Below are 27462 nucleotides of genomic sequence, written 5' to 3' on the forward strand. Positions count from 1 at the left end.
AAGAAAATAGCTTGAAGTGACTTGAGTAACCCCAACATGTCTTGTTCTTTTGCTTCTGGACAGAATCTACATTAATAACTTAAACTAAACAACAAACTGTTAGAAGTCTAAAGTTGGATGAGTTGCAGTTTAGTTCCCATCTGGCAGTACTTTTGATACACACTAGTTCCTCAACCTGCCGTAGAGAAAGTCTTGGTAGCTATTCTGCCATTGCTAAACCGAGTGACTTTTGTCCTGTATCCATGTAAAGATAAACACAGTAACTTGGCTCCAAGCTTTTGGGACACCCTTTGAAAAAAAACTCATAACAGGCAAAAATTATATGATGACAGGGATTCAAATAATTTGAATAGCCAACAGAACATTGCTCTTTTGTATTAAGTACCTGGTATTTACAACACTTAAAAGTATTGTAAAGACATCATGCAATAAGGGAAATTCCATTTCTGTGTTAACTATTTTTTCACAGTGAAGGTAGCTGTATGCTAGACAGGCACCAAAATGGGCTGTGAAATATCCCTTCATGGAGATACTGTTAACTCAAATAAACGTGAACAGTCTAATGCAAGTTGACTCTGCTTTCAGTAAGGTGTTAGACTAGATGACTTTGTAACCTATTTATTCTGTGTTCTGATAAAACATAAAGTTTTCAAAGGAGTATAATAAGCCCATATACCTTTGTTTAATTTCTTTACTTACAGAGAATGATACTACAGTGTAGGCAAAGTGCATAAATTTATCTCTAGGGAGGAAAGATACAATAATTTCACCATTATAAAATATATTGTGATATTGCTAGTGTATAACTTCTTTAGTTTTTCACCAGTTTTTCATCATCTGAATGACCATATTAAAAAAATAAATTCTTGTGTATTAAGAGTACTACCCCTATAATATTTGTTTAATCCATAAATATGTATGTCTGATGTTCTTGCTGTATCTTGAAGAGCATTTCTGAAGATAATATTTTCTATTGGGATGTAATAGTTTCTAGTCCTCTTACCTGTTGGACAAGTTGTTTGTTAGGTTTTTAAGTCTCAGATAAGATTTCACTAATTTATGTTCTTACATCAGGAGCCAGCAGAGGATCAAGCAGAATGACATGCAGACTGTTCTCAGCAACCTGTAGCTTATATATAATAATTATGGGTATTGGTACCTTAATCAAAATTCATCAAACAAATTATAGAACTGATAAAGCTAAGGCAGGGGGCTGATGCTCTTTTCCCAAGAGAAGCTCAGCCAGTGCTCCCTACTAGGAAACAGATGCTCTTAATGAAACACAACACAACAATTTGAGGGCTGAGCTCTGTGTCTTTTCATCTGTTACAGCACAGATCTTCTCATCTCTCCTTATCTTTCTTTACTACTGAACAGATATTCCTTTATTTACTGTATAGTGTATATCAAGCTTCCTGTACAGAAATTTCTTGCATATTTACAATGCAAGATGAACTTACTGGTGCCACAGAACCTTTACTAGAAAAATCAGATATTTTGTTATTTCTTTGAAATTTAACTGTCACAGTGGGGCCAAAAGACATTAATATTTGCAGCTGTGTTATACAGTAAGTAAACTGAGGTAAGTGCTCTTTAAGAATTATTTTTTTAAAGATACATACACCACAAAAGCCAAGTGTTGAAAATGTACTATCATTCAACAGTTCAACATTCAGAAAGTTTGCAAGGGGCACAAGGAATCATGCCCAAATATCCTTAATTCAAGATTTTTGTAGTTACTAAGCTTTTGGTTACCTTATCATATATTTTGTTACTCCTTTCCACAATCCCAAGAGTCCTGGCTAACTAATACACGTATTCTACTTGAACACACATCTTTCTTTTATCCTAATTGTTTAGTATAATACATTGTATTTATTGCACACGATTCTCTTCTAAAGGCAGAATCTTTCTATTCCTCAGACCTTGCTCAGTAACTCACACACTAATAGGTGTATCTTCAGAACTGCATAAATAGCAATTTCTCCCCATTGTAAAGAGACATTAAGCTAAAAAAATGCTAATTTAGAATCTGAGAATTAGAATTTAATGGAAAGTAAGATACTCCGAAGAAACTTAGGTACCTCTCTGAAGCATTTACAAAATTCAGTTGTCATTCATTTAAATGTTGTATGTGTACCTATTGACATATTTAATTAAATAAACAAATTCTGCTGTAGCTATCAAGGTCTTAGAAATTGTTGGCCTACTTTCTGTCCATGGAAGCTGCTGGATGTGATTATTATTTTTCAAAATTAACATGGAGGTTGTCAAGGTTGCACATTGAGAAAATCAAGGACTGCCTCGGAGTTCGTAAGTGCACTTCAGCATACATGGTGTACACAGCCACAAATACTTTGGGGTCAAAGGTTTTAATTGCATTTTTAATATGCAAACATAACAGATAAAAAATCTTTACTACTTCATATATCCACAATAGTAATTCCTTTCATTGTTAGGAACTGTAAAACATTATTATAATAATGGAATAACGTGTCACTGTGGAAGTGCGCACTACCAAAGTTTAATGTCTGTACATGTTTACATAGAAACCAGGAATTTCTTAGGATCATCTACAGATCTAGTTGACTTGTTGAGTTATATAATTACTTATATCGGAATATATTTTTTAAACCCTAGATTGTATATTGCAATATTGTATATTGTATATTAGCTAGCTGTGCAGCATTTGAGCACTTTAATATTGAAGAGAGCAAGCCCATATAACAAATCAAAGGCAAGATGGGACAATTAAAATGAACTGGAGGTGTTTTCCAGAGTTCAAAACATGCTGTAAAAATAAAGCTACATTGTCAAAGAAGTACAAGGTCTGAAACTGGTAGCTGTTTATTCTGAGTTTTAAAAGAATAAGTCTCTGCTCATATATAGTTACAGGAATATATTATTCTTGTGGTCCAACCTGCTATGTTGTGTGTATTCTTCAATAATAAGTCAGTGAGACAGTCTCCAAGTTCCACAGGTCCCAAGTGTAAGTCAAGAATTAAGTACATCAGACTGTTAACTATATTTGTCAAATACTTTTTTTACCTCCTACACAACTCTTTCCTATTCCCCTTTTAGGTTCTCCTGTTCATGTACTTAAGCTGTGATTTATAGCTTGCACATTTTTCCTTAGTTCCTAAGTTAGAAACCTGATGCAAATGCTACCTTCATTTTGAGAGAGGGATTCTTTCAACTTTGTTAAATGCAGATATTCCCTTCAAAGATCTTTCTAGTTCCTCTGCAGTGAAATCCAACTAGCTCTAAGGGACATATAATAAGGGTTTTTTTCTTTTAATTTTTTTCATTCATCACAGTTTTTGTGCAAATTAGGTGATGACTAAGAGTTGGTGGATAGGGTAGCATGACAGAGGTCACCACAGAAGCAGTAAGAGGCACAACAAGTGAGATACATAAAACACTGTGGTCACGGGTTATATATGAAACCTTGCTGAACTGATAATTTTCTGCTCTTCTATTTATCCTCACTCAAGTTTGATCATCAGCATTATTTAATTGAATTAATTTCATACCAAAGTATTTTCTACTTCTTAAAGTGAAGGGGAAAAAAAAGAGATTAATTACTGGTAAGAAGAGGAAGAATACATCATTGCAACTGAAATTATTGAAAAATCTTTCCACTGACTAAGTTGAAAGTCAAATTCAGGGTTTACATCCATTCATAAGTGTGTATTACAAAAGATATCCTTACCTACTACTGGAGGGATGAGAAGATTAAAGAGCTTTTGTTTCTCTGTAGGCTGTAACATGTAGTAGGAATGTTAAGCGTGAGTCATGCATTATTCAAGAAAAGCCTTTATTATTAGCTGACTATTTAATTGTTTTCAAGTGATGAGCAGATGATCTGAAATTCAAGAAGGACTTCATGAATTGCTCACAATGCAACAGAATTACTGGTAAAGAGCTATTCTCAGTGGAAAAGAGATCTGTGCGGTTCATTCTGCTAAATCTGCAAGAGCTTGCCTTTGTGCTAACAAAAAGAACGTTTCAGTCTCAGTGCTTCTGTTCTCAAATTGTGAAAAAGAATTTTTACTCTTATTTCATCTAGTGCTTTCATCTGGTGTTATTGTTTCTTTTGAAACACCTTTCACATCCCTGAAGGATGCATCTATAGACAGGGTTGTTCTTGACAGTATGTTGCCAAAGGTCAGGTCAGAGTTCCACCATTGCGCCTCAAAATAATGGGACAATTCATTAATATCCAGTTTCAGCCTTGTGATATTGGTGGCAAATTAGATGCTTTACATGAAACCTCTTTTGTGAAAAAGCAAAAAGTGAGATATTGGTAACTTTATGTTTTGTTATGGGCTTACTGTAATGGGAAAAAATAACAAATAATGAAGCTTATATGAATGAACACTGAAAACTGTACAATAAGAACTACCTTAAAATAACAGTAGAAGCTTCAGTTAAGAACAAGAAAAATTTAAGTTATACCTACAGGGTGATACAGAGAAAAACAAGTAATCTGGGAAGTAGGCTTAGTCTGCTGTTCCACAAGCAACTGAGTCAGCATTCAGGCTTGTAGCTTGTAACCAACAGGAAGGTCTTGATCCCTTTTTCTCTGTCTCCCCTCCCTTACAGTGCCTTCACTGCTTACTCCCACTATTTCTGGCCATATGATCTTCCTCTGGCACTTGCTCTTGAACAAGTAAGATTCTTGACTGATCTGACTTAAACCACTTCATCAGAAAACTTTACATTTTATTTTTCATTTGGGTAATCTTCTACCATTTGATGGGCTAAAGTGGATCACAGAAGGACTTGACAAAGCCCGAGTTAGCAGTGGATGCCAAAGTAAGCAGCAAAGAAAGGACACAGAACATCATTCTTTTATGGAGGGTAAACTTATTATATCAGGTCATGCACCCTCTTAGACTCAGTTAGATAACTTAGTTGGAAGGAAAGCTGGGAAAAGTGCTTCCTACTGGCTTTAAAGACTAATGAAAACATGAAGCAAGTGTCTTCTGCAGCATAAGTAACATCTAGTTTGGCATTTCAGGGAAGTAGCTAAGAACAACTTTTTTTTTCTTTTTAGCAAGGGAATAATTTACCTGAATGCAACAGTTTAGAGAACTCACCCAAAAAAATTATCTTAAAATTCAGGAATTTTTAGATTTTAAAAAAGAAGGTTACATGCCTGATAGTAGGAATATTTGTGATGTGGAAGAGCAGTATAGCATGGTATGCAGCCTTGGTCTCTAGTGTCCCAGAAAAATGTGCTATGTCAGCACTGCTCTACTAGCTGGTCTTGTTCTTCATGTTCTTTGCCAAGCCTTTCAGGAACTACTTAGGTTTGTCCTGATGTAAAAATTTTTAAAATTACAAAAATTGTGAAATGAAAGACATTTCCTACTCAACGTTACGTACCAGTGGTTTAAACACTGACATTTTTTCCTCTACTTTTAGAAAGTTTTATTTGTTACTTTCTGAGATTGTTTACTCCATTTCCTGAGAGAACTCAGGAAAAAAAATTTGACTTCTTAATAACTTGTCTGGGATGCAATGCAATGTGAATTTTTTCCTTTAAATGTACTTGATGCCAGAACTGTACTTGCCACTACAGAAGAGGAACACTATGAGACAGTCCAGAAGAGATTTGCAAGGATACCAAAATATTCCACCAATGCTTAACTGTCTTGCATACTCTGCTATCACAATCCATATCCTTTATCCCATCGTCTCCCTGACAAAAGCCCTGGAAGATCTGTCATGAAGCCCCCATTCAATTTCAACACTGAATTTCATTTTCATACAATGAGCATGAATTAGGTAAGCATCAGCATGGAAACTCAGAATACAATGCATTTGAGCTGTGAGTGGTGGCAGCTGTGTAGTCATTTTAAATGACAAAGTACACAATTTCACATATTTGTCTTTTGTTTTCCCTCGGTATTGCTGTAGTACTAGGAGACATGGATTGCAGTGTTCTTTAGTGTCAAAGTTTCTGAACTTGTTTCCAGAATGTGTGTTGTAGTTTCCTTCCTTACTTACTTTGTTCTGTTTTGTCCTCTGGCTCTTAGTTTGTGTTGCATGTGAGCCACTGGAGTTTAACTGAACCCCTTGAAGTCGGTAAGAGTAACATATGGCAGCATTCTGGTGTGGTCTGTTCTCTTTCTGAACAGTTCTTGCATTCAGTACTCTTTCTTTCCATTTTTATTGTGAAAAATCAACATCAAGGCATCAATGATATAATCTGAGTATCCATTTTAATCAATAAATAATGGGGATACATGTTTGTTTAAATATTTTAAAGGAAAAGAACCTTGTGGCCCACCCAAGATTCTAGATATTAAAGTGGAAGAGAGTTCTGAAGTACCTATTTTAGAAGACGTGTCATCACCAACAGATGTTCAACAGCATCTATGGCAGGTTTCCACAGATATTGAAAACACTGAAAGGTATGTGTGGCACTTCATTCCTGAACAAAATAAAATTCCCTCTAGGGTTTCTTTAGTCTTTTTTAATTTGACAGCCAGTGTTGCTACTATAAAAAGTATAAGTAAATTAAATAACCTCTTAACATTTCTGTTACATTTAACATAATTCAGAGCCACTTCTAAAAGAAAGGCTAAGACGAGTGACATGCTTTATTAGGCTAATTGCCAGAAGGTAACTGTCAAAAAAAGAGGGCAAAATTATATTGCTGGTGCGCCAGGCTCTCTAAAAGAAGCAGCTTTTGCCTCATCTTGAGTGGTTTCTGATTTTGTATCTGAAATGTGCTGGACTCCTGTTCTGCGTTCCTAATTCAAAAGCACTGAATCTAGTTCATTTCTGCCCATAATGTTGAGCGCGAAAGCCTTAGGAGGGGAGAGGAACATAATCCGTAGGTTACCCTCTTAACTATGCAGTTGAAAAACAAAAATGAGACCCTTTAGTAGAGAGTAATCTTGATGGCCAACATTTCTTTGCAAAAATTCCTATTTCGACGGCTTTGCATATTAATCTGATGCTGTGATTTGAATGGTTATCATGCTTATTTACATAAAACAAAGTTCTTTTCTACTGAGAACATAACTTGGAGAATAGAACTGAGCAATTTTTTACTAGTCACATGGCTTCATTTCTAAGAACTATTTTATATGTAGATGAATGAAGCAAGACCACATTGGTTTTAAATCCTGAAAGCATTAAGACATTACTAGCTTGCACACAAAATTGCTGGTCTGCTGTCTACCAGTAAAACAAGAACTTTTTTGAAATTTCTGGCCACATTCAAAACATATCCTTATGTAGGTTGCTTTGGAGATAATACTTTGTTATCGTATTTTCCATCATCTGCCTTTCAGAAAAACTAATGCCAGAGTCCTCCTAAGAGTGGTGGGAGTGACAGCCCTGTTTTTTAAATTGTCATTTATGTGCAGGGGACTGAAGTATCATGGATTAGCTACATGTGTTATAATTTTCTTCTAAACAGTGAAACACGTTCATGGCATAAGCTACAAAATGCTGACAAGGAGTACAAAGTTGACATTAGTACTAGCTTGTGATAATTTTATGGAATATTGTGTATTTTGTCACTGGGATCACATCGTGCCCACCAAGTTATTTACTAACTCAAGTCCCAGAATAGATCATAAATTTGAACCAGAAGCAACTAGTTTAGTATCAGGGTAGTGGGAAAGTGCTCCCTTATTAAATCTATTGCCCTTTCTTTTGGTATACATCTTCTGATATATGTTTGGATACCAAATGCTTGCCCAGTTGATTGTTGTATTTCATCATCGTGGCTAGGCTTCACGAACGAAGATTTAGGAAGGCTCTATCCACGTTTGTTATAAGATTGTTGTATTTATTGCTCCATTATTTCAGCATATAAAGCTATACTGTGAGCGACTCCCCGTTCAGTCTTCAACTGCCATTCTGTTGTCTCTCTTTTAACTGTTGTATCCACAGAGATATGAGAGAAATGAAAAACCTTTTAAGCAAACTCAGGGAGACTATGCCTTTACCACTGAAAAATCAAGGTAGGTTTTGAATTTTCTTCATGTAAGGGAAATTACGATAATTAAAGGTTTTGACTTCCATTAAATACAAAAAATCTAGGAGTTTTTCATAGAAATAACAAGAAGAAAAATCTAGGCAAAGTCTCTTCCCTACTGATTCATTGGAGCCCAAATTTAGTATGTGGTCTTTGGCCTCTCGAGTTTCACATGCATATTCTGGAATTTTATAGAAACAGCATCTATACGTGAAATAATAGACATTTCCTGGTGACATGAAGGCAGAAGCACAACTCCCTGTGTAAGGAGTTCTTATTTTTCAAAGGTAATGAAGGTCTAAAGGGATGCACCTGAGTGATGGCATTTGCCTCACCCCTGCAAGGCTTGTAGGTTCTGTGACATGACACTGACTCTATGCAGAAAAGCTACTTGCTTTGAGATTGTTAACAGTAGCCAGCTGTAAGGATCTCCATCCTATGCACGTATTTAGCGATGGGCCTTCATGTTGTTGTCCAGCAGTGTTAAATACTTCACATCTGCAGGAACTCTCTTTGTTCGTGAGAATGACATTAAAAAGGTAATGGTTTCCCTTTTTGATTTCTTCTTGATAAATGGGTATTTCTTAAATGCCATGCAGTTTTGCACAGTGGCAGCCAATGACGTATGGCTAATGTGTCCCAGATCTTGTCCCAAGTAACTAAACAGTCTTGCATTCATCGTAATACAGTAATAGATGAATATGAAATAATTGGGTTCATTATACAAATAGGAGTTCATGGCAGGATGGCTTGATGGAAAACCATGTGAAAGGAAAAAGGCAATTGCTTATGATACATTATAGGTACTTACCACTGTAGAGACTGGAAAAGTGACAAAAAGTCTATGCCTATCCTAGAAGAAAGGAGTATGCTGGAAATAAGGAAGGAAAAGACAAACTGAGGGGATGTAAAGCATAGAGAACCTGAGTTCAGAACAGAGATAAAGGCACACAGAATTCTTCTCTGCTGCCTGGTGTCCACACTGCCCCTCAACACTGATCAGAATATCACTGACCACCTGTGCAGCAGGATAGGAAACTTCCTAGAGTTTAAAAGCTCTGAGTCATGCCCCAGAATCAGGTAATCCTAAATGGTGTTTTTGTAGCTCTCACAGTCTCCAACTGTGATGATAGTTTACAGATGACCTCTGAGAATGGATGCCTCAGGAATGGACAGTCATACTCATTATTCATACAGTACTTAAAATTTTTGAAATAATCCAAGACCTGTAATTAATGAAAGCTAGATAACAGTACAAGTAAATAGAAAAAACCAACATTATAGATAATTAATATGGTGTGGACTCTAATTTTGATATTTATATGAATCACAACTATTGATTATGAGATGAGTGAATGCCATTGAATGTGTTGATCTTTGCAAATGACCAATCCTGCTCTCAGTAAATGACTGTTTTGCTGTTGGTTTCGGTGACAGCCAGAATGGAGTTAAGATGGCAAGCTCACAGAAGTTTTGCATAACGTTACTGGCTGCTCACAGACCAGGTTTTTATGTATGAAATTCTCTGAAGTGACAGCAGGAAAATTACTTTTGTAGTTTGTAAGACTGAGTCACAGTATTAAATGATCTCTTAGCTATGTTCTTGTAGTTAAGTATTTATGTTACAGTAGTGTCTATACAATCAAACCAGATCACTGATGTAACCAGAATAGGAATATGATGAGGCATAGATCTTAGCTTGAAACCACGCATGAAGATGACTCGAATTCAAAGTGAACTCTAAATTTGTGAGGTAGCTCACTGACACTGTGTGAGTTAACGTATAGGCACTAATACACACATTTTGTATTAATTTAGAAGGAATTAATATAAAAGGTAGAAAGCTAACAAGTGGTAACTTTCCCAGGCAAATGTTTTTTTATCTCGATGTGCCAAGATGTTCCTGCGTTGCAGTTTTAAATGGAAATTCTCACAGATATGCACAAACAGACACTCAATAGTGGAGATTTTTATGTTTAAATTAAGCCAGAATTTTACCTTAGGATTGACATTTCCAAACTTGCATGTCTGCAAGATCTCAAGCTACTTATACATTATTAATCCATGCAGGAATATTGTGGCTCAGGTCTCCCAGTGGTGGAGGTGTGATTTCATTTAGGTTTCATCACTGAACTGGTGTTCTTCTTGCCAAAATGTCTGTTGTATTATTATGATGGAGATCCCGTTAATTAGCATTGTAAGACTTAAATACAAATATTGGATTATTATTATTTGCTCTATGCCTTGAATTATGGGACCTATTACATCATGGAAAGGGTTCTCAAGGATTGGAATAGGCTGCCTATGGAGGTGGTGAAGTCACCATCCCTAGAGGTGAAATGACTGTGTGTGGCACTTAGGGCTAATTGACAAGGTGGTGATTGATCAAAGGTTGGGCTAGATCTCAGAGGACTTTTCCAACCTAAATGATTCTGTGACTCTGAGTTATGTAGGTGCTGTTAGGACACATAAATGATATAATCTCTTTTGTGCGTGTACATGCTTTTGTTATAATGTGGGATTTTTCATCACAGATGATAGCAGCCTCCTAAACTTGACTCCATATCCATTGGTAAGAAGACGGAAGCGAAGATTCTTTGGATTGTGTTGTCTTGTCTCAAGTTAGAAGATTAAGCACAGAAGCACCAAGAAGATCATGACTTTAATTAAACCACTGTTATTCGACCACTGAAAAGATGAACGTTGCTCCTCTTGATTATAAAATACATTTTCTACACTACACTACACTACTCATTTTGCTCTTCTGCTCCCTCCCCATCTTCAGATAAGGGATTTCACAGTGTAAAATTATGGTGATCAAAAACCAGCTGTGGAATAGATCTAGCATATTTAAAACTTTTTAAAGTATGTTTTGCATGCTTACTTTCAATTGCTCAAAGACACATGAATTATGGTTCATAGATTATTTTAAGAGGTTTTTTTAATTGTTTGAATTGCTGCTAAAAGTTTGTGCATAGTACAGTATTCTTAGTATCATAATGAAATATTTGGTCATACTCTTAACAGTCTTTAAGCATATAAAACTATTTAACAGCAAAAGTATTAAAGTTCTAAAACATTCAAACCATATTGTAACAGAATTTGCCAAAATCTCCAGTTGCTTTTTGTGCTCACATTTATATTTAGTCTTCCAATATATCTCAATTTAAAAGCTTCATAGAAAAGTATCTTAATTTATGATACACAAATCATAAATGAAAGTAGTTAGGACTGTAAATACAGAGAAATATAATAACTGCATACTGTACAATGCATAGAAGCAACAGATTTCCTTTTAAGTCAATAGTATATCTACAAGCATTTGGAAAAAATAAATAATTTATTAAAAGGAGGTATTAAAATAAACAATGTAAAACACAACACTAACCCACTTTGTTTCCAATAGAATTCAAAGCATGGTGTCTGCATATCACTAAGTCTAAAACTTATAAGGCATGCCAGAATCATCTGAGACTGTAAGATATTAAACGATTTACATTGTTAATAAAGTTTTTTATTTAATTAAATATTGTTTTGTTTCTAGTTGTATTGCTGGACTATGTTTTGCTAATTTTGCTGTCAGAGTACTACACAAAGTTTTGATAATATTTCCATTTCAAGAAGTATGTTTAGAAAGCTAAAAAATATGGAGCATATATAAATACTAAAATGACAGCTAGTAGAAGCAGTAGATATGAATAGGTAGACTCAGTGTACTGATATTTCAAGATGATAGGCAAGACACCAGAAATAAACTTGTGCTAGACTGCAACACTATGAAACCCATAGCAATCTGTCATTACTGTGCACGTCAGCATATCCTTGTAGTCAGTAATAGTGACTCATAGCCCTTTATTCTACCATGACCCAGCATGTCAAAAGAACCAAAACAAAGGTTTAGTGCTGGTAAGGAGGTTGTTGTGTCCTTGCCACAGGAAACACCCATACAGTTAAATTCATTGTCAGTTTTTTGGTAGGATATTAGTACACCCCCTAAAGCAGTTTGTTAGGGATAGCTGTTCACTGAACTGTATCTGGCAACTAAAAAGTTTGATCTGACCCATTTTTCTACCAAGTTTTTCTCCTGCTGTTTGCTGAGAAAGGGTGGAAAAGCCCACATTGTCAGAAATATTAACATACTGTTTATAGCAAAGACCAAAAATTCAGATCTAATTACCAGGAACAGAAGGCGGGACTTTTTCTTCCAGAAAAGCCACACCACTCCCAGATTAGACATTCATGTAACTGAGCTTCCAGCATTTCTCTGGAAGGATATTTTTCTTGTCAGTCAGATAAAGCATAGTCTTTTAGTTTTTTCCAGGTTGGACTGGTCTGTTCACCTTTCACTCCCCCAGAGAGAAAATACATTTTTAAATAATCAAGCCAAGAAATAAATATTTTAAATGCAATGAGGACAAATAAATTTAAAATGCCCTTATGGAACTTGTGAGTTTCCAAAATTAATTCCATCTGAGGAATGCTTGGCTAAATTCTTTAAATAGCACAGAAACAGGTAACTCCAATGTGTTTGAAGATTTCAGGTCCTGAAGTATTCTTAAGCATACATATTCTTAAGCACCTAAACTGGGGAGATCCCTACACACTCACGAAATTGTGTGTTTGTGAGAACAAATGCACTTTTAAGAAGAATGGAATTAAAATCCATAGCACAGTATTTTTTCAAAGTTAATTCTTTGAAGTCTTCTCCACATTTCTCATTAACATTGTCCTCATTAACCAGAGCTGTTTTCTGTAATAGGCAACACTGACATGTTTTCATTAGGAGTCTCAAACCAAGATATTCTCCATGACTCCATCCCCACAGGTACGCTAGGTTTTGCAACTGTTAAAACTTTGGAAAAACAACTCCTGATGTCTAATGGATATTAAAAATATTGTCTAGGAATACAATCAGTAGTTACAATTAACCAATTAACTTTTGTTCATAAGTGATAAAGACATTAATGCCAAAAAAAAGGGGTATGAATGCAAGACTGAATATGCAGCGATACCATGAGAGAGGAAGAGAGAAAGAAACTTTTACACAAGACTTCTTTAGGAAGTCTTGCAATATTGGTACACAGAGAGAAATACCCATAGGAGGTCAGCGTGATACCTTTTTTCAACAATTAATTTGAAAGGAAGATGGGCAGAGTAAGCAGTAACGTGTCTAGCTGAGTACCTGCTCACATATCATCACACAGAATTTAACATAACAAATTACGTGACAGCTTATATCTCTGCATTTTAACCATGCCCGTTGGAATGGAATATACATTAATTAGACAAATGTATAAACATTTTAATTCATTTTACAAATCTTGACATCAGTCATATCACAATGAGTTGCACAACTTGAGCAGATTCTGTGATGGAGAGACTTGCATTGCACTGTATTGAAGTGTACCGTAATATGTGCATCCTAGTACCTTTTGTTATTCTGGAAAATTCAGCAGTGTCTTTTCTTCCTGAATTAAAGACTATTAAAATTTCAGCCTTTACTCATTTTGAAGCCTTTCTATACTTCTAAGCAATTTAGCAGCTTATCTCAAGCCTTTCGTCTTTATTTATACCTTCTACTAATCCTAATGGACACATGCTGTAATTCCCAAGCTTTATGGGCACTTAAGGGACATTGGTGATCAAGGGTGAATGGAATGTCCTCAGTTACCTTTTAACAGATAGTGGCATGAACCAAGGCCTGGTAAGTATCTGAATTGAAGAGGTGTTAAGGGATAAGTTGGTTTAGTTAGGAATGCAGAGCACTAAAATTCAAAAGGCAACAAACTCTTTTTAAGCTGCAGAACATGGTGTTGGTAAAAGAAAGTTAATGATATTACTACAATTTAGTTTAATGGAACAGGGCAATGTGGGATCAAAGTTTAAAATCTCTCACAATAAAATGATACGCAAATCACTTAAGAGATGATTTGCAACCATTCTTTTATTTGTTTATTTTCCAAGTATTACCAAAGAAAAGAGACAACTTCACATTGGTGAACTCCTGAATGCATGGAAACAAGCAATTTAGGGAGAATATAGAGGAAAGCAGTAATTGCTTTCAAAAGGTTTGAACAGTTTAGTTGAAAATATTATAGGTTAAAGGCACCGTAATTCTTTTGCAGGGTAGGAAACAAGAAGCAAAAATTCCCGTAACTACCAAATATGACAAGTTCCACCAAGTCTTTTTTTACTAAAACCCTGTGCAGCTCCAGGTTTTCAGACATTTCATGTCATAAAAAATACCAGTCTAAGAAGTCAAATATATATGTTCAATGTAAAGTCTAAATTTTTCAGAGTAGAAGCAAAATACAAGCATACAGAAGGAGAGAGCAAATACATATTGCAGGCTGCATGCTAACCCAATATGAAAAATTAGCATGCAAAATCTGCATCTTAACTTATACAATACGTAGAAGGTTGTCCCTGTGACCTTGTGTCCCTGTGTTAACTGTTCATCCCATAGCAGGCTTATTTTGGATGACATACAATATAGTGCCATTCATTTTTCAATATATGGTAAGCAGATGAGTATAAATTAAAGGACTTTGACAAGTTTGAAGAGCTGTTTAGACTGTGGCAATGGACTACTATAAGAGATGTTTACTACATAGCCCAAAATTTATGGTCTTTGAAGCAGGTATAGAGATTCCACAGACATCAAGACAGAAAATCAGTGGGAATACAGTAAACTAGACAAAAATATAAAGATATGAGAAATATAATCAAAAACACAACAAGCTTAATGGAACATTTTTGAGACCACTGTGGTGGGCTGACCTTGGCTGCCCACCAAAGTTGATATATTGCTCCCCTCCTTAACTGGACAGGGGGAGAAAAGGATGATGAAAGGCTCATGGGTTGAGGACACTGAGATCGCTCGACAATTTGGTTATCATCATGGGCAAAACCAAGTTGACTCAGGAAAATTAAGTTATTGCCAATGAACAGTGGAGTAGGATAAGAAGAAATAAGAACAGATCTAAACCCACCTTTCTCTCACCCCTCCCTTTTCCCCAGGCTCAACTTCACTCCTGGTTTCTCTAGCTTTTTCCCCCAAGCTGCACAGGGGGATGGGGAATGGAGGTTGTGGTCAGTTCATCAGGCATTTGTTGTCTGTCCCATCCCTTCCTCTTCACACTTCTTCCCTACTCCAACGTGGGATCTTTCCCGTGGGAGACAGTCCTCCATGAAATTCTCTAACACGAGTCTTTCCCACAGCCTGCAGTTCTCCATGAACTGCTCCAGCTTGGGCTCCTCTCTCCATAGGGCCACAAGTCCTACCAGGAGCCTGCTCCAGCACCATCTTTTCACAGGGTCACAGCATCCTTTGGGCACATCCGCCTGCTCTAACACAGGATCCTCCATGATCTGCAGGCAGACCTCTACTCCACTGTGGACCTCCATGGACCATAGGGGGGCAGCTGACTCACCATGGCACCTTCTCCCCCTCCTTCTTCATTAACCTTGCTGTCTGCAGATTTGTTACTCTTACATATTCTCAATCCTCTCTCCTTGATGCCATTGTACAGCAGGCTTCACTCTTTCTTAAATATATTATCCCAGAGGTCCTACCACCATCACTGATGCTCTTGGCCTTGGCCAGTGAAGCGTCCATCTTGGAGCCAGCTTGAACTGGTGTTGTCCAACACAGGGGTAACTTCTAGCATCTTCTCACAGAATCCACCCCTGCTACCAAAACCCTTCCAAGTATACCTAATATAAGCACCCACATCATGCTTTTTTAGACCCCAGGTCTAATGCATCAATATGCAAACAAGAAAAATTAAATTTGCAATAAGGCACCAGCTTCTTTACACACGAACAAGTATCATGAATGTTAAAGGGTGAAGGCCTTAAATTTTCAGAATTAAAAGTTTTGGTCTGTGACAACTCAATTTGCCTAAGACCCACTAAATTTTATTTTGGATCTGGTCTAGACATCTGAGAATGGACCAAATGGTTTATGTTCTGATTTGGGACTCCTAGTCACTTCTAAATTAGATATAATTTGCAAAGCAATGGCCAGAGTGACATCCCCTGTAAGCAGTGCTCAGCTGATTATCCAAATCCCAGTCAAGGTTGATTAAGATATTTAAAAAAAAAACCCTCCAGAAGATAGCCTCTTAACCCATACTGAGCTTACTTGGGAAACGTGGCTGCAAAAGATTTGAGTTCTTTGACCAGTCCCAAGCAGAAGTATAGTACCAGTCTTTCCTGGTCATGACAGACTGTGAAGCAGCACATTGAATTTTACTAAGTATTTGATTAACTGACTAGGAGAGACAGTTTAACTGTCTATTAATATTGCAGTAAGTACTGGATGCCAGAGTATGCTGTTGATGTATGATTTCATTACAAACAGAATACCACCCAAATTAATATCTCAGTATAGCTAAATTAAAAACAAAACAAAAAAGAGCAAAGTAATTTTACTCTCTTAGTCCCAAAGCTTCCCATCTGAACAGGATTATTCATACTGGCATCACTCAATATTTTGCCAGTATTCCTGTGAAACACGAACGCTTCTGCCTTATAGAGATGGAAAGAGGGACTACCTAAAGGCTGCAGTTAGGTGTTTGTAGCACTCTCGATCCAAGTGACTTTTTCTGAGTCCTGAAAACCTCTGAAGATAGAAACTCTTCAGCTTTCCTGAACAACCTGCCCTAGTGCTGTACTACTTTCCTAGTGAAGAAATGCCAAATATAACATTTCTAAGATCGTGTCATTTATCAAGAGCAAAATCTAATGTTGTCTGCAATAGTATTTTTCCATCAGTGTTTGCACAAAAAAAATGCCAAAAAACCAGATGAATTCTCTTCTTTCAGTGCAAATGGATGGTGATATCTAGCCACAGCACAAAAAAACTCACCCAAACCGTAGTTGTTAGTACCTGATACTATAATCCTTATTACTGGTTTCCCATCTTTCATTTCTGTATTACAATTTTAGCATTTCTCTGATTGTGACTTAACCTTCATACAACTTTCAACAAAAGACAAAAGTATTGGAGATTTAAAGGACATTTCTGTTGCTACCAACTAATAGTTTTTTGGTAATTGCTGAGGAAGGCACTTCCCTGCTGATTTCCTGCAGATGAAAACATTTTAACACCTTCTATTAAAAAACCTGCAGAAGTCATCTCTACTGAAGATTTTTACAAAATGTTGGTTCCTGGTGGAAGAGGAATTGTGACATTTGATGGAAATGCTGGTTGATGTGGCAAAGAGTAGTCATCTGCCATTTGAGTATTTCTGTTCCAAAACCCCAGGATTTTCTATAATGATTTTCTGTTCTAGCATTCTTTTCTTCTAATCAAAACTTAGAAAATCTCCATTAGAAAACAGAAAAAAAACATAAGAACCAACTTCTATCCCATTTCCATCCCAGAAATAACTGTACAATGATGCATTAAATACCAACTGGTCTTTTGTCAGTGTAAAGGTGAGATTCCTTATTATGTAAGAGGTATCCTATCCATTGTCCAGCTTCATGAACAAGAAGCAACAGAAGCTAATGAAAGATGTATTTCTGCTCACTTAGTCCCGAGTTACTTCAGTGAGGATATTTGTAGCATTATTTTGGGAAGTAGTTCTAGAATCTTGAAGGCACTGACTGACAGGCAGCAAAACTTACCCTTTACCAGCAGAACCTTCCTTTTCTGCCTCAAAAAAACTGAGCTTGGCTAAATGCAAGTGAGCAGGAGATATCTTCTATGGATCATGGTGTGCCAAGAGTTCTAACACTGACTTTAAATTGTTCCACAGCTGTTCCTAGTATATGCATAATCTGCTGTTCAGATCTAGCCTCGTATTGCCAGTCTTAAGACATTTTCCATTTCCCTGTCTGAACTTGTTTGGCTTTGAGCTATCAGTCTTCTCCTCAGTAGCACTTTGAGTCTTCACCTTATTTCGTATCATCTGTAAATTTTCTTGGTGTGATATTTATATTTTCTCCCTTCTTTTTAAATGTACCTAAGTACCAGTAATGTGAATTCTGGTGTACAAGAGTTGGACACCAGAAGTTTTATTTCTTGCTCTTCTAAGACTGCAGTTCTTTGATGTAAAGAAAGTTTCTGCCAATTTCCAGCCTAAATCTTCTCCTGGACAACTAGTACCATATACAATGTGTTTCTTAAAGCTCAACTTTATTCTTTGTTGAAATTCTCTGATGGTCAAAATTCTGCAAGGATATTTTACAAACTATTACACTAGGTTAAAGTCCCATGAATACTTATATACAATACAGATAAATAAGGAGTAATCATTCTTGTTCATAGTATACTTTCTCAGTAGGACAAGTATTTAGCTTACACAGAAAACTCTAAATAAGTCACATCTTAAGTACTATGCTGACATTTAAATTAACTCCACTAAATAGCCTGTTTCGGATGTCTTTATTGTTTATAGAAGATAGCTGACAGGGAATGGCACTTCTTGTTTGTACTGGCATCACTCTCATACTGTAAGAGCTTTGGTGCTTGCTGAGTAGCTGACATACAATCAACATCTTGGGCCTGTACAATAGCAGCAGTTACGTCAGGGTTTACCCTTGAAAGTGCGATTCATGCAAACTGAAGCTAATAAGAATTGACAGGAATGAAGAAATAGCTAAAGTTTTAATATTAGAAATCTTGTTTTGAGATATATATGTGTGTGTGTGTGTGTGTGTGTGCGCGCTGGTCTATGTGTCAAAGATGAAATGGCCATAATTGTGAAAGAACAAAACCCAAGTAGAAAGGACTTAGAGAAACTAATGGCTTTTGTTTGCTTCTGTTTGTTTTCAGCTTGCTTACAGTGATCCTGCCGAAAGAACATGTACCTGTATTTCACAGTCTAAGACTAGATCAATTTTTGAAGATAATTTTGAAGGCTCAATCTTTTTTAGGTCCTCATTGCCCGTTCCTCCCTTCTCAGGACCTGTTTCATATTTGCACTTACTGATTAATGGATGAAAGCAGAAAGTGCTATGTCAAACATACATTTATTTAAAGGATAACAGAAAATCTCACTTGAATTTCCAGATTAGATTTAACCATTCTGACATTAAGCATATTTAAGTCTGTATCTTTCTACACATAAGCTTGCAAACTGAAGTTTACTACATCCTACTGTAAGGGATTACAAACACAATTACTCATAACTGAACTAAGAATAAGAGTGAAGAACTAGTTAAACTTACATGGTTTAGTACTAATAAACTTGAAATGTTTTCCTAAATGGTCCATCTAATAATTTGAAGCACTGATGTGTGCAAATAGATTTCTCAAAAATATACATATATCCCCTTTTAAAACAGCACTGCCAAGCATAAATAAATTTGATATGAAAGGAAAATCACCTTCTCTGCAGAAGTGAACACAAAAATAGACCAGCATCTCAGTCACTACTTGAACTGTCCGAACTGTCAGAAGATGAAGTTTTCTCCTTTCGTCTCTTCTTTTTCTCCTTTTTATGATGCTTTTCCTTCTTAGATTTATGCTTTTTCCCCTTTTCCCTTTCTTTTTTATGTGATTTTTGTCTTTTTGACTTTGGCCCCTCCTCTTCAACTGAACTTGATGTGGAAGATCTAATGAAAAAAATAATACAGATTAATATTTAATAAAGAAGGAAAATGTCACAATATTTTTTTTTAAATGTCACTATTTATATGTTACAAATAAAATTTGGTGTAGAATTTGCACAGTAGCATCCACTGAAAAGCTTATGATATCTCAGTCTGCATGTTCAACTTCAATCATGACTTTCCTAATAAGACTTTTGTATGTTTATAATACAGATTAAAAAACTATGGAATAGGCAAGTTGTATGTTTTTTCAGTCTTCAAGAAGAAAAAGACTAGAAGTACAGATCAACAGAAAATAAAGTATGACAGCAAGACAGAGTTTCCAGCTTTTAAAATACCACATGATTAATAACAGTGTGAGAGTAATGCCTTCAAAAAAATCTTGATTTCTTCCTCCAATGTAAAAATCTAAGAGAAACTTGGTATGACAAATTTGGATGCTCTTGCAGCTGGTAGTACTGGACGCTAACCCATGATGAGTGATTACACACATAAAATAGTCATGAAATAATCATGAATACTCAGAAGGGCAGTTTCGTGCTATTGTTTACATGATTAACTATTAGTTACTTGCATGAAAACCGACAGCCAAACTGACTCTTTTCTATTCTTCTTTTTTGTAAGTGTAAATACTGTCTTCAAAAGTGGAAGTTGGAGCTACACGATGTAAATAAAGAAGGAAAAAAATGTCAGTACAACCAGTATTAAATCCTGTTTCTTTATTTCTGAAAAATATCTTATTGTGGTCTCCAAATACATTACACATTTTATAGCTCCCAGGGCAGTTCCTGGGATATTGTCTTATCAACAGACCTAATGATTAACCATTAGTTTCATCTTAAAAGACAAAACAATCAATCATCAGGTCAGAACTCAGATTCATAATAATACTTTTTTTAGGCTTCTACACTGACAGGTGTAGAAGTATGCCAAGTGTAGAAGTCTGCCACAGACAGATGCCAAGTAAAACTACAGAAGTTTTCCTTTTGATAATTGCATGTTACTCAGAGCATGTGTGTGCCTGCATGTGTGTCTACATGTGAATGTGTGCACGCAAAGAATCTTAGGGTCTCTGAAGTGCAGGAAGCCTTCTCCAGTCAGAGGAAACATTGCTTTCTCCAATCTGCAGACCTCCAGCTTACTATAGTTTTCAAAACTTCCATGATCCTAACTACACTGCTAAAAGCCCATGACTTTACCATTAATCCAAGAACAAACAAGTTCTCACTGGAAAAGAGGAAACTTTTCAAACCAAAGATGCACTTGCAAAACAAGCTGCATAAAAAGAAGCAATATCTTCTGAGAGACAACCCAAGTATCAGAAATATTTCTGAAGTTGCGTTTTGAAATGAAAACAGCTGTGTGATACGAGTTACCTTTTCCTTTGTCTTTTTGTCTTCTCTTTGTTTTTTCTTTTTTGTTTCTTTTTTTCTTCCTCCTCATTTAAATCTATGGGTAAAAAGTTACATTTTAAAAAGCACTTGTCTGAATTTAGATCAGAATTAAAAAAGCGGCTTCAATAGCAATGTAAAGTTACTACAAAATTCCTGTGAAAAGGTTTTCTTTTCCTTCCTCCAAATTCTGGTCTAGTGCAACAATTTCAGAAACATTTTGCAGAGTGGCAGGATTTTTATACACAGCTTACATTCTAATGACCTTGATCTAAGCACTAAGAAGGAAGGAAGGCCTGTAAAACTTAGCAAAAAGTTGTAACTTTTCCTATACATTGACATCAGCTTCAGGTTTTCATATCTGTTTTTCTGTATTTTAACAGTCTTAATACTTACCATATTATTGCCTAAGTCTGAAAGCAGGCCATTTAACTAGAACATACCAAAAAAAAGGATATTCCCCTAAGATATTCAGGAATGTAACCTGAATTACATTCACACATCTTTCTTTCACACTTCACAAATAGCAATGCTATAACTAAGATAAATGAATTAATTGTCCATGCACCATCTACAAAGACTGACAGAAGCATTACCCTTCATCTGGTTGTGTTTGTTTCCTGCCCCGATGCTGTATAGTACTGCATAGTAACTTCACATTTCACTTATAAAATATATTTTTATCACACTGGAGATGAAATTTCTGATCTTAGATTTTTCTATACCAGTTCAAAAAGTATTTTTTAATTCTCCAAATGCAAATCCATTAAATAAATACACATTACAATGTCAGTTAACAGGAAAATACAGCCTTTATAATTTATTCTTAGAACAGTCAATTTTGAGCATTTCATCTTATTCCTATCATACTTTCTACAAAGTCTGCACGCTACTAGTGCAGTCTTTGCCACCACAAATACAAATTACTGGTCTGTATGTTCTGGAGCAAAATTTGAAATAATTCAATATGAATTAAAAAAGCAAATTATTTTTGGAGCAAATAAAAAACATGAACAAGAATGGGCGAACAAACACTCAGTATTTTTTTAAGAAAATAGTGCAAAAATCTTGAGATGAGGCCACTTGAAAATGGCAAAATTCTGCCTACATTATTGACAGTTAGAGATACACGTCTCCTTCGCAGTCACAGTTTGAGAAAGAAAATATAATAAATATGGATATTAGAAGATCAGGTAAACAGCTGCTTTCCCTGCAGGTATCCATCTTCAATCAGGGCCAAAAAACCCCTAATCCTTACATTCAGAAATACATAATAAGTGGGAACCAGTTTTTCCAGAGAGACTTGTCCCAAGAAAGGACCATTGCAGTACCAATTCAGCACTCTTGTCAAGCAGACTACCCATTTCTTTTGAAGTGTACAGCAAACTAGGAGGCTCTATCTTTCCCTTCTCCTCCCTAAATAGCATCTTCAGTAGGAACTAAATGTCAAGTCTGGAACGAGAGAGCAACAGAACATAACATGATGTTTTGGCAGAGAAGAAGAACATTCATTCATTCAAAACATGCTATGGTGGAGTAATCTCTCCTTCTTACTTAGGAGAACTACTTCTTTGAAGTCCAAATTCAAATGAACTCCAGTACCTGATAAATACCCATCTATTCTCTCTGACAAACAATTCATACTCACACCTTCCAAACATAGAAGAGTAATTTTCCAAATATAAATGTTTAAATTCCAATTTACTAGCTGTTTCAGTCAAAATCCTACTCAGAAGCTGGAGAGAAATTGTCATATTTGTCATTAGTTATGTTTAAACTACATGCCATAATCAAAAGATTAACTCAGAACATCCGTATCATTTTCTCCTAAGCAGCTTCTTAGTAACAGTCTGATAATCTTTTGCATTTAGGAGCCCTTTTTGAGATGTTCCACATGGATACATTAATAATTTCCTATGACAGGAATTAATACTAATAAAAAAAGTGGGTGTATCACATCTCTAAGTCTGAACATAGGAAGTACAAGACCTACTTTTAAATCATAAGCTAAAAGAACTAATAGTAGTTATCAAAAAGGATAAAATGAGAGTTCCTACACTTCAGAAGACCATTATTCAATGTATTCTGTGACTGAAAAGAAAAAAAAACACAAAAAACATCTTACTCTTTTTTTCACGCATGGCTTGCAATCTCTGTAGTTCTTCTTCCTCACTGTCTTCACTGCTAGTGCTGCTAACATCTAAAACAATATCTCTTTGGGGATCTACTCGGAGGAAGTTTCGACATTCAAATGTCAAATGACCAGCTGGACAAAACAAATATAAAGAAAGAAAAATTACAGTTTAGCAAAAAATATCAGAAACTAAAGAACATCCGTTTTTGTATTATTTGGTTTTGAGAAGTGAAAAAAGGGTAGGCTGGAATCTGAGAATGACACAGGAGAGGGCTTACTTTGAAAAAATCTCCAAGAATTTTGACAGGTAGTGCAATGCTCTTCCATTTAACAGTGCTTTATGACCTCTCTCCTATTTCTGTTAAAGATTTTGTTCAACTTTTATTTTTCTATTTTTAATTGTCTTGGATACTTTCTAAGAAACTACCTAAAAGCATCAAGTGAAATATTTAAAAAATTAAAGCAAGCGTTATACTGCTCTTTTTAACTCTGTCTAGTGAAATCACAGAATCCGATTTGCTTATGAGCTATAATCTTTACAACCAGTACTTACTAATGACTAAGGTACTACTCGACTAGCATTTTTAATTTTCTTGATAATCATGACCAGTTAGAAACCTTGTGCTGAACAAGCCTAATGGAATAATAAAGTGAAATAAAACAAATTGAAAATATGGTTTGGGAGATGCATGAATTCAAGTAGTAATTGAAATAAATCTCACGTTCTTCACATCAAAACACCTATATCTTGAAGACAGAGCTTTTAGGAACACAAACAGGGATTGTTTGATTTGACTACAGGTTTCCCTCTCTTCCAGAAAGTTTCTGATACTTGCTGCATGTAGAAACAGAGCACTAAATCTATATTGATATCCATGGTCCTTTTGAAGAAGACATACACAAAACAATTCAGTGACAAATTTTCCTGCAAAGTCTGAAGTGACTTTGACTGAAACAAGACTGTCACCCTATGTAACGCTCATAAAAAAACTCTACCAGCTTAGATCACTGTGTTAAAAGTTCAATATAACTCACCGGAAAACAGTGACTACTCCTCCGTTGTTCTAAATATAAGAGTTAGTGATTAACAAATTAAAATCTTCACTAAGACCTCTTTCCATTCATCAGGAAAGTAGCCACAGACATACCTGTATGATCAGTATATAATGCAAAGCATGAGCTAAATGCTAACTGTACAACTTGTAAATAATAAACGTAACTGCCTCTTGAAATACACAATGCTCAAGGAAACATGTTTTCTTGGCTTAAAAGATCACACAGATTTTAAATTATTTTTTCTTGTAACATAGATTGGCCTTAATTTGAGCTGAAGTGCCTGCCTGTTTGCAGTGAGATTCAGAAGCACAATCTCAGTATGTATCAAAGACGATGCTTTCAATTCAAACTTTCTCAAGTAATTTACTACTGCAAATGTAGTATATATGAATATAATAGCATAATTTTTTTTCTGAGAAACTCAAGAGTTTTCAAAAGCAGCAACAGGTGTGAGAAGTCAGAGAATGAAAATTAAATAAATAAATTTTAAAAATGTGGTATTTAAAACTGACAAATATCTGGGCAATAAGGGAGAATACTTTTTTTCATTTTCCCCAATGCTTCCTCAAAAGGCAGTTCCAACATCATAAATTGAATGAAACACTGTAACTTCATATTGTTTATTGTTGACTTACGGTAACCACACTTTTTGCATCCTGCTCTGATGTTATCCTTATTTCCGCCTGAAAGAGAAAATTTCACCAATGAGGTCTAGCTAAACAGAACCCTCAAGCTTCTTTCAAATCTGGCTTGATAATGTCAATACACAGACAAAAGTGATCACTCAGAGCATTAAATACATATGAAAGTACATATCTCTTAAGAAAAATTTAAAGAAAGGCAAAACAGTGCATTTCTACGGTCACTTTCCTGTGTAGTATAAACCACTCACATAACTTATTGCCAAATCCTAATTTGATTTATCATGACCTTTCCATTATAATTTTAATAATTATTCCACTTCTCTGAAAGCTTATCATTTGTTTAGTTACAGTATGAGTACAGTAATAATAGTTACCTGACATTCCAGTAATCTGTAACTGCACACTAAGTGTACCTATAAATTCTAGCAGTGTATGGATATTGACAAACATTCACTGGGAACTCTGAAGTGACTTATATTTTAATTACAGGAATTGACTTTAAACAGCAATTAAAAAACAAAGAAAACAAAAAAATCAGTCCAGAAAAGTCAGAAAAAAAAAAAGTCAACAAATTGTTAAATGATTCTGAATCCAGGAAACATGGCACCAAATACAAAGAATTAAGAGGTGCAAGAAAGCAAATGCATAATAAAGTGAAGAGAGTAACAAAAAAGTCTGCAGTTGTTAAGCAGGAAGAAGGACCAGAATAATCCAAATTTTAGGTACAGAAAGTGTGGAATTTTCTCACGTGAGACCACAGTTAAGTTAAACAGAAATAGTAGAACATGATTCAGAAGAAGAGAAACACCAGAGACTTTTCCCCTTTCAAATAAATCAGTATGATTTTTAAACATCTGAGCCTATTCATAATGAATGTCACAACCGAATTTCCAAAAGCAAAGGATGCCCTTCTATCTTCCAACAAAACTTCAGTGACTTAAATAGTTATAAAGTGTCTTCTGAATAGCTTGTTAATGTATTTAAATAAATAAATAATCAAACATAATAAGAAATCTATTACAGAAAATAGAGAACCAGAAAGGGAGTACATCAATGCCAGGCATTTAAACTATGATTTACTGAGACAAGCACTGTCTTTAGAAAATTCTACTCAAAATAACAGAGAAACCTTCAACCCCAGGTTGAAAAAACTAACTTGGAAATCTGGACGACTCACTGGTCTATGCCCTAAAGAGTACTGGAAAGCCAACAAATAAAAATATATACATTCCATTATAACACATGATTTTCTGCAGATCCCAAAACCTTAGTATCACATATCCCCTTAAAGGTCTATTAACTCAATGTTCAAGTGCCTGTTGCATGACTGCCTCTTTCAAAGACACATGGAAGGAAGTGCCACAAAACAAAAACCAAAAGCATGCCTGTACCTTGAAATGTCACATCAGAAAACCACTCAAAACAGCATTTGCTTGTTCACTACACCTTGGGACTAGAAAACCAGATCACCTGAGCTACCTAACTGGTCTCGACATTCTGAAATTACTACTTAGTAAACTTCAGCCCTACTACAGAGCTGACCTGTAGGCAAAGAAAGATTTAGTATTTCATCCAAGGGAGATCAGTAAAGTCATGCACACACTATAAAATCTCTGGTGTAGGTCAAGATTTCCAAGAGAAACACCCAGCAGTTGACAAGAATATTGTCACCCAATACTCCCACCAAATTCTGACGACTGAAATTTTATTATTATTTTTGGTTTTAAATAATAATGTTAGAAGCTGAGGTTTAGACTAGATGAAATTTTAGACAATTAAAACAAATTCCTAGATGCTTCCTTTTGTAATTTCTTCTCCCTCCCATTCGTTAATCCTCAAGAAAATTAACCAACACAGCACTAGGACTTGGTTCACTCACTGGAGCGTAACATTAAAAATAAAAGCTTTGCAAACCTTTGAATGCAAAGACGAGTCTTCCTCAAGAACTTCCTCTAGAATGGGAGCAAGCTTATTAAGCTTATACTTCACCAGAGAAGTAGCTCACCAAAGCCCAGGCTTGGTCAGCTGTTCTCCAACCATACACTCTTCTTTTTCTCAGGATCAAGACTGTGCAGCAATGGCACGAACACCCTGCTAACAGCGTAGGCGTTTCTCCCTGCCCTACCTCACCACCATTCCGAACAACAATCTGCTGGAGCACCTACGTTAACCAAGAACAACAATCGAGAAGGAAAACCAAGGCTGACCACCAGCATTCTTCGGATCTGACTTTGGAGGAGGCGACAGGAACGCAGGGCTGGATCAGCCAAAACCGCGTGAGGAGGCCCAGAGGACGCTCCCGCAAGGCTGCGCTGCCCCCGGCCCTGCCCGCCCCGCCACCTCCGCACCTTCCTCCCGCCCTCCCTCCCAGAGCAGCCCCCACCACCCCCGCGCAACTGTTCATCACCCCGCCGCTCATTCCCCGTTCCTTCCTTCCCGGCCCCGATCCCACCAGCCCTGCCCCTTCCAGCCCCCGGCCCCTCACCCGGCAGGGCCATCCCGCCGCTCCCGCCGCCTCCGGCCCGCGCCTGCACCGACGCCTCTCCCTGCCGGAAGGCTTTGCACGGCGCACTCCCGGACCGTGCCACTCACAGGAAAGGCGGGGGACCTCAGTGCCCCTCGGGCGGGAGGCTCGAGGAGGGACTGCAGGTGTGTGGAGAAGCCCTCGTT

General features: G+C 36.3%; 2 protein-coding genes across 6 annotated transcripts in view; one reads left to right on the forward strand and one right to left on the reverse strand.

Moving 5' to 3' along the window:
• Positions 1-11529, forward strand: part of RGS7BP (regulator of G protein signaling 7 binding protein) — a 37780-nt gene extending 26251 nt beyond the window's left edge. Inside the window, exons 4-6 of one of the 2 annotated variants that reach the window (XM_027635354.1) lie at positions 6278-6422; positions 7918-7988; positions 10537-11529. In XM_027635354.1, the coding sequence (XP_027491155.1) occupies positions 6278-6422; positions 7918-7988; positions 10537-10628 (308 nt within the window). In that variant the 3' untranslated portion in view covers positions 10629-11529. Of the gene's footprint in view, positions 1-6277; positions 6423-7917; positions 7993-10536 lie in introns of those variants that run through there. The other variant, XM_027635355.1, reaches the window with a different exon arrangement.
• On the reverse strand, positions 44-27396 carry SREK1IP1 (SREK1 interacting protein 1). Of its 4 annotated transcripts, XR_003526346.1 has the most exons (7): positions 27278-27396; positions 24784-24831; positions 23084-23224; positions 20944-21016; positions 19343-19570; positions 12180-12354; positions 44-740 (listed from the first exon to the last, which is right to left on the reverse strand). XR_003526346.1 is itself a non-coding variant. In XM_027635357.1 (6 exons), exons 1-5 carry the CDS (start codon positions 27288-27290, stop codon positions 19381-19383), a joined length of 465 nt encoding a protein of 154 aa, XP_027491158.1. In that variant the 5' UTR covers positions 27291-27396; the 3' UTR covers positions 11671-12354; positions 19343-19380. The 4 variants fall into 4 exon arrangements, 3 of the variants coding, with proteins under 3 accessions (XP_027491158.1, XP_027491159.1, XP_027491157.1); XM_027635357.1 differs by lacking the exon at positions 44-740 and having other exon boundaries at positions 11671-12354; XM_027635358.1 differs by lacking the exons at positions 44-740; positions 12180-12354 and adding an exon at positions 18027-18184.
• Positions 27397-27462: the final 66 nt, after the last annotated feature.

The sequence above is a fragment of the Corapipo altera genome, unplaced genomic scaffold, assembly GCF_003945725.1.
Source record: "Corapipo altera isolate COAL_440 unplaced genomic scaffold, ASM394572v1 61411, whole genome shotgun sequence".
NCBI classification, from domain to species: domain Eukaryota; kingdom Metazoa; phylum Chordata; class Aves; order Passeriformes; family Pipridae; genus Corapipo; species Corapipo altera.

Coding starts and splice junctions, on each gene's coding strand:
- SREK1IP1 (XM_027635357.1), bottom strand. Junction 21,017..23,083: donor AGCCATGCGTGAAAAAAAGA/GTAAGATGTTTT, acceptor TTTTACCCATAG/ATTTAAATGAGGAGGAAGAA. Junction 19,571..20,943: donor ACAAAAAGACAAAGGAAAAG/GTAACTCGTATC, acceptor TTTTTTCATTAG/ATCTTCCACATCAAGTTCAG.